Below are 11430 nucleotides of genomic sequence, written 5' to 3'. Positions count from 1 at the left end.
TCTTGGCTTCAATAAAGTCAGTGCAAAATATTGTGAGTACCAAACAAATGTCTTTTTTCTGCCTTTTCCAAAGTAGGATTTATTTTCTGCTGAAGGGACAGCCACAAAGCAGAATAAAATGCTGATATGGGAAAGCCCCAGAAGTGGTTGTTTAATATGTTAGGAGGTGACCAGACGGCCGTGGCGGCGCTGAATGACTCGCACAGCCTCTTTCCTGTGCGGCTGAAAAGCATTGCGGCCATTCGCTGGAGCGCACGTAACCGCTGTTTTGTTAGCTGTCTGAAATCCTTGCGGACCGGAACAGCGTAAGCTCCCTGCATTATGGCGGCGGATTGAGGGGAGAGTCTGGCCGATTGTTTCAGTGCATCTTGTCATTAACTAAATGGGGGACAGAGCAAACAAGGGTGGAGCAGGGGCACGGGCGGGCCCAAAGAGCAACGCATTGTTGGAGTGCTCGGACCGGTCAGCTTATCGGCTTGGGATTCTGTTAACTAACGCTTCTCCGGTTGCCGTTATTTCATCCGAAGTTGCAAAAGTAACCCGTATAAATTCATGGGATTTTTCAAATATTTGAATACCTAAGTAGAATTAATACAATTTCCACTTAAAATACTATTTTATGCCATAAGCCAGGGGTCAGGAACCTTTTTGACTCAAAAAGCCATAAAACCAAATATTTAGATTTTTTTTTTCATTGTTATGACAAAATATTGATATTGACAAAATTAAACAAAGCCACCAAACCTGATCTCCAGACAAAAGCTAATACTTCATTGCATTTTATTTTACTCTCTGACGGTTAATGATGTCATAAAAATGTATACCAACAAATATCACAATTAAAATTTGTGTACCTCCTGCAGTTACTTAAAGGTGGGGTGCATCGTTTGAGGTGTCTTTAAAAGTTGAATATTTTCTCTATTAAGTATGTGTTAACAATGCCCAACTGAGTTTGAAGAGCCTTTATATATTTTTTCCACTGCGCCTATCTGCTTTTATCTGACTTATAGCACCACTGTTCCAGTACTCGCAAGACATAAGGAAGCAGGAAAGGGGGAAGGAGGGGTGGAGAGTGTTTTCATGCTCGTCCCTGAGTGTTTTTTGTTAGTGTAGCTCGACGATGGTGAGAGAAAGAGAAGGCCTGTTTCAAATACAGTCCAAACGCCAACCCAAATCCCCAAAAAGATGAAAAAGAAGAGTTTATTAGTACTTGAGGAATGAGCTGACTGAGGCTGCGATCATTACTTTAAGCCAGGAGATAGCGGCAGTGAGTAGCAAAATTTCAAGTTGCAGACACCACCTTTAAGATTGTTGAGTCTCATTTCGACCATCAATTTTGTCGAGAAAAATAGTTTCAAGACAAGGAACAAGCAGAGGTCTTTCTAAAAGATGTTACTAAATACTGAACGAGAAGGACACAGAAGTTTTTATCTTCAGCTATTCGACATCGTCACAGTTCTAACATTGGAAATGGAGTGGTCATTATTTGTCTTCCATTCTGTTTTATAGATGCGAATATTCAACATCTTTGAAGATTACAAACATTGACTTAAAAGTCCTCATGCGCAAACTCTGCTCTTGGAAAAATATCCAAGAAATGGTAGAAGGCGGACATCACACTTGCATGTGTATTCTGATGCATAGCATAGGCTAGTAAACACAGAAAAAGATCCATGACATTTCTTCTTACCAGCCTTAGAGGTATAAAAGTGCTACAGCACTATTTGACGCTAGTCTTGGGAATATAATATTGCACTCTTGGCCCGAATGAGTTAAAATAGAGAATTTTATCTCAGTGCCGGATGTACTAAAAAAAAGAGCTATACCTGACTTGCAAGCCCCATCTTCTTGACCTCTACCATAAGCTATACATCCCCACTCTTTTTCACTCACTCGAATTTTATGCATGTGTACCATATAAATGAGGGACACTCAAAAAATAAGGTATTTTTTTCAGTATGAAGACTTTTAATACATATGCTAATAAAAACGAATAATTGTATGGAATCATTTCAATAAAATAATAAAGGTGGTACCATCAACTCTTAACGCTACAAGAATAGAAGAAATCAACTGGAAATTAATTCAATTGGGTGATTAAATGTAGCAAATGTATTCATGTAAAACATGCATTATTTTTTTCAACGTAAAAAATAACTTTAATTTAGCTTCTTTTACACAAAGTTTTACGGAAAAATATTGCTGGCCACAATCGCAAAACATTTGTTACGACGGGAATTGAATCCGGTGGTGTGTTCGCTGAATCCAAACAAATAGACCAACACTGAAAAACCAAAACCAAAATGACTTTAAGTAACAGTGTGAATTATTTAGCGAAAACCTGGTGGAAAAAATACATTTTATAATTTAAAAAAATATGTACTTAAATAATACTCATACATCAAGTAATGCAAATAATATTGGGTTTTTTGAAAACTCATTTGAAAAATTTGACATGAGCCTCATCATAATCGATGACTATCTTGCTCCTTTGGCCACCCGAAAAAAAGAAAAAATGTGTTGGAAAGGTATGGAAAAATAACAAAATTGGGCAGTCTGGAAGTTTTTATTCTTCATGGTGCTTTTTAGCATTCGTTTTCAGTTGCACAACACAATACAGCGACATCTCATAAACAAATTAGACACACTGTCCCTTTAAAAACAGTTTTTATCAAATGAACTACATCGGACTAATGGAAGCATCTATTTACTTACAAATGCAATATTAAAATTGAATACTAGATTTATATTCGACCGGTTTTTGATGATAAGCCAGCCCTTTTGCAAAATACAGCACAAAGAAGCCGGACTATAACTTTTCTCCAATGCAAATCTTAAACACTCAATGCACAAGATTCTTCAACTATTTTCAAACAAATGCTATAGCCGAGAGCCACGGTTGCAAACCTCACGCGTCTTTCTTGATTGGTCTTAGCAACAAGCTTCCATCGCGTTCCTCCACGCGAAAACCCAAGTCCTCAAGTGCAGAGTAGTCTGCATCGCCGCGGCGTTCCAAAGAGGCGAGCAGCTCCTGGTTCTTCAGGTTGCGATCGAAGAGGTTCCGGATGGCTAAAATTGACCACTGGCTGATGACTGAGAGTCTCATATAAGGAGGACAATAGTACTTTGAGAAGAGAATCATCTGAATTTAGCTAAATTTCTTCCTCTATATACCGTGTTTTTAGACCCCCTCCTTATATAAATTCCCCAACTATAAAACATCAACTACAATTTATTTCACGTTCCCAAAACTTATAAAATACACAAGATTTGAGTGTGTATGTAGTTACGTCTCTAAAATACCTGTTCTGCTTTTGCTGGTCTGCTTTTGGTTTGCATCACGGCATAATGAAAAAGCCAATATGTTATTGGGTGAACCACCTCCCATAGTAACTTTTTATTTTTTAAGCCCTTTGAGAATCTTGTGTGCTTGGTAAAAACTTAGCTAGTCGGTAATAAAATACCGTATTTTTGGTATTTGCATTTATTCTTGATGGGTTTCAAGGCTTGCAGTGATCTCAAAGGGGAGCAGCAAAAACATGATAACCATAGAAATGAAGCCTGTGATTATAAAGGAATATGAAGAGGGCAAACAAATGGCTACCTTTGCTAGGATTCAAGGCCATAACCAATCAACAGGTGACACTGTTATTAAATATTAGGAGGAGATTAAAGGAAGGAAATTTTCTTGAGGCATTATCATCCTCGCAAGTGGAAGCTTTAAAATCGGTTTTATTATTAATCCACCGTGGCTGTCTACACCCCTTCTCTGCATCCACCAGCAAACTCTAACGTACCAGCTGAGATCATGCCACACAAAGGGAAACAAAACTTAAGTGTTTCTTCTAATGTAAAATTACCTAAAATGTATATGATTTCCACAAAATGCATGTTAATTAATCAAAGAAAGTTTTTCACAAAGATACAAGGGTTGTTGCTGTCAATTCTGCAGTTATCCAAAATGAGGGGGATGCCTTCCAGTTCTCTTACCTAAGGAAAAAAATGCAAACATTTTGTAATTTTCTTTTAATTGCCCACGGGAAATAATATGAGCTTCGCAGAAACTCCTTTTGATTTAGATTCTCTGAATTTTTTTACTTCTTTCTTTTACTTCAGATGTATTACGAAACACACACATACAGCACACTCTATAAAACAAACATTGCCTCCTAAAATAGGTGAGAAAATAGAACTTGTATTTAAAAATTCCAAGTGATTATTTCAAGGTAAATGAAACCTACGGGAGAAATTGATGCGGGGGAGAAACCGCATCGATGTGGGTCTGCCTTAGCCTGTCACAACGACATAATATGCTTCTTATCGTTTATTTACGGGTGTAGGCTCATTATTGTATTTGCTTGCTGCCGACTTCCCCTTGTCACAGCGGTCACTCTCCAAAATAGGAAGCCAGAACAAATATCCGAGCGATAAAAAAAGATGTTGGTGTTGTCAGAAAGGAGAACAAACAGCACCGCTCTGCATTTTCCATTGCGGTGACCGGACTTCGGCTTTAGGCGCATCTAACTCGCCGCTTGGCGAGGACATCTTATGCTCAGATCTCTGCGGATGGTGAACAGAGTAAAATGTGGTTTGCTGAAACTAACGTGGTGAAAACGGATACGGAGTGATTTCTGACAACTGACAGGCCGCAGATCAGAATCCATAAATATTACGGAGGGGCCAACTGAGGGTGTCCTTCCCACAAGCATTCCATCAATCGCTTACTATTAAACAGGACTGAGCTTTTATTTTGGCAATGCTGTATTATTATTTTTTTCAACTGGATGTGACGAGTGAGAGGTTGACAGGACTGGATGGGGGCAAACTGATAAAATCGCAACAGGCACCTAGTGAGACAGGGAGGGGAGACAGTGCCAGAACGAGCTTTATAAAGACAGGAAGACGCAAAGTCCATCAACTCATTTCCTCTCAGTCGTCGTCCAGACGATTTGGCAGTCAACTGCTTATTACTTGCTGTAAAATAATCAGGCATTGAAGAACAAATGTCGGGGGGGGGGGGGGGGGGGGGAAGCACCGCATCCACATCTTTTTTCACTATTCCTCAAAAATCAAATTTCCAACTCTCATTTGAGAAAATCAATAAATCACACTGTGACTGGAAGGGTTATTATCTTAAAGGTGAAAATGTGATTTCTACATTAAGCAATGACATGAGCAAAATATATTTTTGATTTAGAAATCTCAGTTTTGTCAAGCTAAAACAACAACAAAAGATGTGCTGGCTGATCTACAAAGATTAAAGGCGTCTGGATCCACAATGGTATTAGAAAAGAAAAGTCCAGCCCCCCAGAACTAAGGGATCCTGATTGGAATCAGCTCCTAATTGTTCATTGTTTAATATAGAATTGGTGTGGTTATTTATATACAATGAGTACACCGTAGGCACTGCAGTGGTCTACTTGTGGTGTGCAACACAAGGCTGAAGTTCAAGATTCAGATTCCAGCTCAAGCTTGCATGCCACTTAGTAATTAAGGCAAGTGTCAAACTCACGACCCGGGGTCAAGATCAGACCCACAACAGCATTTTTGTGGCCAGTCAAAGTAAATCAAGAATATCAAATTCAATAATGCTATCTAGCTATATCCACATTTCAAATTGTAACATCTCTTGAAAGTGGGATGATAATTTACACCGAAAAACAACGGCAACCAGATGATGAAGGAGCTGTATCTGAGTCAGATCATGAGACTTCTACTGCTACTGGTAAACATGGAAACCAGTGCCATCTGTTTCATGTGGAGGACCACACCTCTACCAAAAATCGGCATGAAGAGGGATTGGCACAGGAACTTGTGCATCGACGACCTGGCGGTTAAGGGATACGTGAACCGTGAATTACAATCCAACTAGTAAAAAGCTGGATCAACTTTTTTTTATATAACTTTTTCCTTTGATCAAAACCAACTTTTGTACAAAAAACCCAAACTAATATTGTTTATTAACATTTCTTGTGTTTGTTTTACCATATATGAGAAGAGAACGTTTCAATATAAAAACACATATCCAGTATTATTTGTTCTTATTATAATATATTTGACGTGTTTCTCGGTTAAAGTAAGAGTACTGTAATCCTTCAACTATTTTGCACTTTTGTAAGGTTGTGGTCCGCCTAAAAGGAAGCGCAGACGATCCATTATCCTCGATCAACTATTGCTGAAAGCAGGGACCAGCAAAGCACTTTGTTTGGGTTGCTGAATCGTGCCATTGTGGCCACCTAAATTGAAATGCACATTTTTTACTGTGAAATATTATCCCCAGGTGATTATTGATGAGAGTAGGGGCTCGGAAAGCAAATACGATTCATGCATGTCGGCTCTTTTTCTCAGGTCTTTCAGACTAAAAATATGAGTACACGTGCGAGTGGAATCCATTATTCCCACTCGACTATTGTTGCGAGTGGGGGTCAGGAAATCGCATGTTAAAAATAGGGGGGATCTACTTGAGTCTGGTCCCCTTTAACTGTGATAAACGAGGGATTACAGGACTAAAAATGAGCTAATCGAGCTCAGGCAACAGAAACCAGATTATTTTACTACTATTGAGAACATTTTTCTTATTTTTACGACACATAATTACAAAATAAAGAAAATTGAATGCAAGCGGAACATGATTTTTTTCCCCTGAGAAACATGATTAATAATTTTTTTGACTGACATCTTAGTTGTGTCCAAATGAGGGCAATTAATTTTAATATGCGCCTATCTACCTTGTTTTGGTTGTTCATGTGATTGTAGCACAAGTTTGCAACAAGCCTGATGAGGTGAGCCTTAAAGCTGACGACAGGCGACTGGCTCGACGGATCCGTCTCAACATCGACTGGGGAACTGAAATTCTGAGCCGAGCTGAAGATGTTCTTACTGCTTTTCCCAATGGTGTGAACTTGCTTCAGGAGCTCTGATAGGAAAAAAAGGAGGGACATTTAAATGTTGTATTTTATCGCCTGTGGGGAGGAAAGCTAATGGAATCTGCTTTCTGGCAAAACACCTTTCAGACAGGACTTGGATCTTGCGGTTATTTATAAGAAGTTTTTGTGGGCTTTGATTTACCTACAGTGGTCTCCAAAAGGTTCGGAAAGTCCTGTAGAAACATGAACTGTCCTTGGTGTGATGTTGTCTCACACAGCACATCGAGCAGATTGATCACTGTCAATGCCTCCTGCAGGACCTGATTAGAATCACAAAATGATATACACTATCAAGTTTAAAGACGACTGTATTTTCTGGACTATAAGGCGCAGCCACAAGCCCCAAAATGGCCAAATATGTGAACATGTGATTTATAATATGGTGCGCCTTACTATCTATATACTGAAGTATATATATATATAAATATATTAAGGATGGCTTCAATCAAGAACACGCTCACATTCACCAAACATTCATTTCACTTGGCTTTTCCGAACCCGACCACGAACATTAAGCCCACAGCACAACAAAGGATGAGTTGCTGTGTCATGGAACCCTTGATCAACAGAGAGGCCTGACAGCATACACTGGTTTACCCTAATGAACATTTAAACATGTGCCATACAAACCGGGTACACCTTATTCGTGGGAAAAAAATGGAAGCGCATACCGGTCTATTATCATACTTGTGTGTTTATTGATCAGTTGATCATAATCGCTGAACATAAATGCATAACAATAGTTGCAACAGGGATCAAACACGAATCGCAAGAGGTGTGGTCCTCCACATGAAACAATCGTAAGAAGGCCAAATCCAAATCACCAGCCCACTAGGGGACATGGCGCATACAACTGTGATTGGTCTTATCTCATTATCATACTATTTTAGTAGCCTAGATGGTAAGGCGCCCGCTTTGAGTCTGGGAGGTCGGTGGTTCACGCCCCGGCCGAGTCATTCCTAAGACTTAAAAAGTGGTCGGCGGCGCCCTCTGTTGGCTGCGGCTGCATCGGCTCGCTACAACGGGTCAGGTGCAATCGACATTTCGTTCTGTGTACATTGTTACACAGAATGACAATACAAGGAAATTATTTTTTATTATTATTATTATTTTAGTCATGGTAATGGATGCCAATGTTAGAGAACAAGAGAAAGTGAGTAATAATTTGGCATAAAATTTGTTTCACTTTTTCAAAATTCAAACTAAGCATTGTATGTGGCACATGTTTAATGCGTGAAGCCATGCGTTTATTTAAATCTTTCAGGACGACCATATTACTTCCCACAATGCCTTTCTCTTCATTCAGTTCAGAATCTTGTGCGCTTTGTTATGACTCTGAATTGGCAATGCAATCCTGTATTCCAGTGTCCACCATTTTCTGTTCAACAGACCTGTTTCATCCTCGCAGCCCGGCCCTTTAATAACATCAACATGCAACTGTGACTAAAAAGAGTGCGATGACATAAAACCTGATGCCTTTTCGTGTCTCATCTGTCCTTGATAGTCTAGTTGATAGGACCCAGCACGTCCCCTGCCAGATAGCGATGTTGCATCCAATTTTTGCGATAGAAATCTGGTACGCTTTATAATTCGGTGCACTTTATAGTATGTAAAAATAGGTATATTGAGTCTAGTATAGGAGAGTCAAGACTTTACAACAGAGAACTCAATACGAAAAAAAAAGGATTGATGAATGTGGTTGAAGGATGTACCTCGTCACTGGAAGCAGAGCCTGTGGCAAGGCCTAGCACGGCTCCACAACCTTTCTGGAAGGAGGAAGCAAGAAAACGGGCTATGTCTGGAGAGATGCCATTATCCAATGACTCACCACCACTATGCTGGGCAGAGATCAACTCTAAAAGGGTAAGCCTGAATAATACACAAAAATCAATGGGGATGTTTTTTCACTCTTTTGGAACATTTCCAACTTTGTGATTGGGAAATTTACTTGCTATCCTTAAATGCTGACACATGCATCCATTCCAGAAGATTTAAGGGAAAAAGTAACAAATTACCTTTCACAGGAAGCCATTGTTGAGTACATGTTTTCAACCAGAGTTGAAGACTTGAGAAAATGCTGTGTTGCAATAAGCACCCTGTTAAATAACATGAGGCTATTTAAAAAGGAAAACAAAAAAAACTCGTGACATTAGCAGGTCTGCCAATTATCTCTTACGTCCAGTCCAGCTCGGGTTGGGTTCGGCAGAGCTCCATTACCCGAAGAGCAAGCTGAATGTTCTGCGGCTGAGCCAATTCTTCTACCTTGATTTCATCCAGACATGTGTGAAGCACCATCGCAGTGTAGCTCACAGTCTTCTCGTCATGAGTGTTGAGCAACTGCCTGCTCACAAAGTGTGGAAAACACGCTTGGGGGGATTTTTTTTCAGCATTCTTGTTTTCAATTAAGTTTTTATGTCTATAAGTTGCACATATTCTTACATTCCTGTACACATGCTTTTTTAAACACCTCATGTGTGCACTGATAAAAACCTGTCTTACAATCCAATCAACTTACAAAAGCAGGCTTGGGGAACTAATTTGCCAAATTTCATCTTTACATCTTTGGTTTCCAACCGCTAGGTTACCGAGAAACTGGATCCCACATCGTAGAGCTACAGAAGAGATAATGGGGAAAAAAGGGGGTTTACTGTGGTCCTCCGTTCATTGAACAATTCATATTTCACAAGTCCTCCGAATTTGTGAAAAGAATAAAGTTTATTAGGAACTACTCAAATTTCCTTTACTAGAACTTAAAAATGTATTTTAATTCAAACTCAAAATGTAAAATTGCTCAAATCTAGTGGAAATGTAAAAAAAGACAACAAACTTTACATTAAGCCAGTGGATTGCCATACCCTTAAAAGGAGGAATTGAAAGCAAGATGAGAACTTACCCTCAAAAATGCCATCACCTCTCATTACATTTGTGTGAAGGAATGTCAGAAGTTGCACAACAACCTCAACACAACCAAGTTCCCTGGAAAGGGAAAAACATACAAATTTAAAGTACAATAGACCCCCGCGATACATTATTCATCCATTCTGAGGTGGGAATCGCAGAAACAATAGTCGTAAATAGGGGAAGAGAAACCTATGATAAATGAAATTTTATTTGATTGTGACGTTACTTGAGCTGGTCAAGTTGAGTAGCAGTAGATGCAAAAGCGGGAGCTGGGGGAGTTTTATTTAAAACTTCCACTTGTGCCATAAAGAGGGGCCGATAAAACATATTATTCCATACTATAAAGTAAGGCAGTGTTGCTGTGTCCTTAAGATCTACTGTACTGGTACACACGTACTGTAAATGAATTATGCATTTTGCTACCCGAGAAGCCTTTGGTTGCGAGCATTTTGCACGCAGGAGTTTCTCAAAGTCCGGAAGCACTCTGCGGCTAACTGTAGCAGAAAGGTGACGGATGACAGGTCCTGACATGAGCTGCTGGAAGCTTGGAGATTGCTGCTTACTCGGGATAAGACCTTTAGAAGAATGGCAAAAGCATCTTTGTCCACAGCATCCCTAGAAGTTCAAAAATAATGGAAATTACATTTATAATCTTAATAGACTGTGTTCTGTCTATTGATGCCCTGGCAACATCCATTGCAGCCTAGTCATCCTTTAAGGAGGATTACCTCATGTGCGACCCCTTCTCAAGGTTTCTTAATTTTCCTCATCATTTTTTTTACTTGGCCTTGTGTGCAGCTCTTTGAGACTTTTTGTGATGAGCAATATAAATAAATGTGTCATGACTTGAATTTAGAATGGTCAATTATTAGTTCAGTTTTCCATGACTTGGGTCCTTGTTGTGCAGTTTATTTCTGTTGTGAGTCATTAGAAAAGCAACATATTTCAAAAACGCTTGAACACTATGGATAATCACCTTTTTGTTAATTTGGCCGTCCTGTGCATCTCAATGAGGTCATTTGTACGAATATATGTATTTTATTCTAAAGATAACATGTTTAAAAAGTTTGATACAGTTGGCTAGTTACTTCAGCTGCTAGTATGACAAGCAGGTTAGCTTAGCATAAAAGCTAATACCTCCGGTGTCAAACTACAAGGTAACACTTTAGTTCCCACCTTAATTCCTCAGTCCGCAACGCGGTCGTAAACGTTTTAAGAGCCTCCAAATGTTCGGGCAGAAGTTCTTCATTTAAAATACGCGCCAGTGACGTTGAAATGTCATTTGGGTTGGTAGTAGCTGCCATACTTGTGAGTTTTAGAGCTAGGGACCCATAGAAGAACCGCGGAAGCAACTCCAAAAGCTGATTGGTCAAACCGCAATTTAGGGCGGAGTCAAAACACGTGCTAGTGTTTTCAAGCATAATTTCTGAAGATTATTGACAACAGACAAGATACCGAAAGTAAAAGAACGCAACAGTTGAACATCTTTCAATTCAAAGTCATGAATGCTGTGTTCAATTATGTGTAATTATAACCCATTCCCTTTAATAATGCACAAAAGTTCAACACTGGCACGAAATCCTTACACTGTAGTGTAGGTCAG

The 11430-nt window shown here is 39.4% G+C and overlaps 1 protein-coding gene across 1 annotated transcript; it reads right to left on the bottom strand.

Moving 5' to 3' along the window:
• Positions 1-2551: 2551 nt before the first annotated feature.
• Positions 2552-11174, bottom strand: atxn10 (ataxin 10). The gene is made up of 11 exons (XM_088348268.1): positions 11004-11174; positions 10251-10442; positions 9820-9902; positions 9442-9538; positions 9103-9267; positions 8942-9022; positions 8639-8795; positions 7069-7186; positions 6729-6916; positions 3927-3990; positions 2552-3093 (listed from the first exon to the last, which is right to left on the bottom strand). Exons 1-11 carry the CDS (start codon positions 11129-11131, stop codon positions 2909-2911), a joined length of 1458 nt encoding a protein of 485 aa, XP_088204394.1. The 5' UTR covers positions 11132-11174; the 3' UTR covers positions 2552-2908.
• Between the last annotated feature and the right edge of the window lie 256 nt (positions 11175-11430).

The sequence above is a fragment of the Urocampus carinirostris genome, chromosome 11 (genome assembly GCF_059441175.1).
Source record: "Urocampus carinirostris isolate Australia breed hairy pipefish chromosome 11, RoL_Ucar_1.0, whole genome shotgun sequence".
In the NCBI taxonomy this organism is placed as follows: domain Eukaryota; kingdom Metazoa; phylum Chordata; class Actinopteri; order Syngnathiformes; family Syngnathidae; genus Urocampus; species Urocampus carinirostris.
This window is presented reverse-complemented; position numbering and strand designations above follow the sequence as displayed.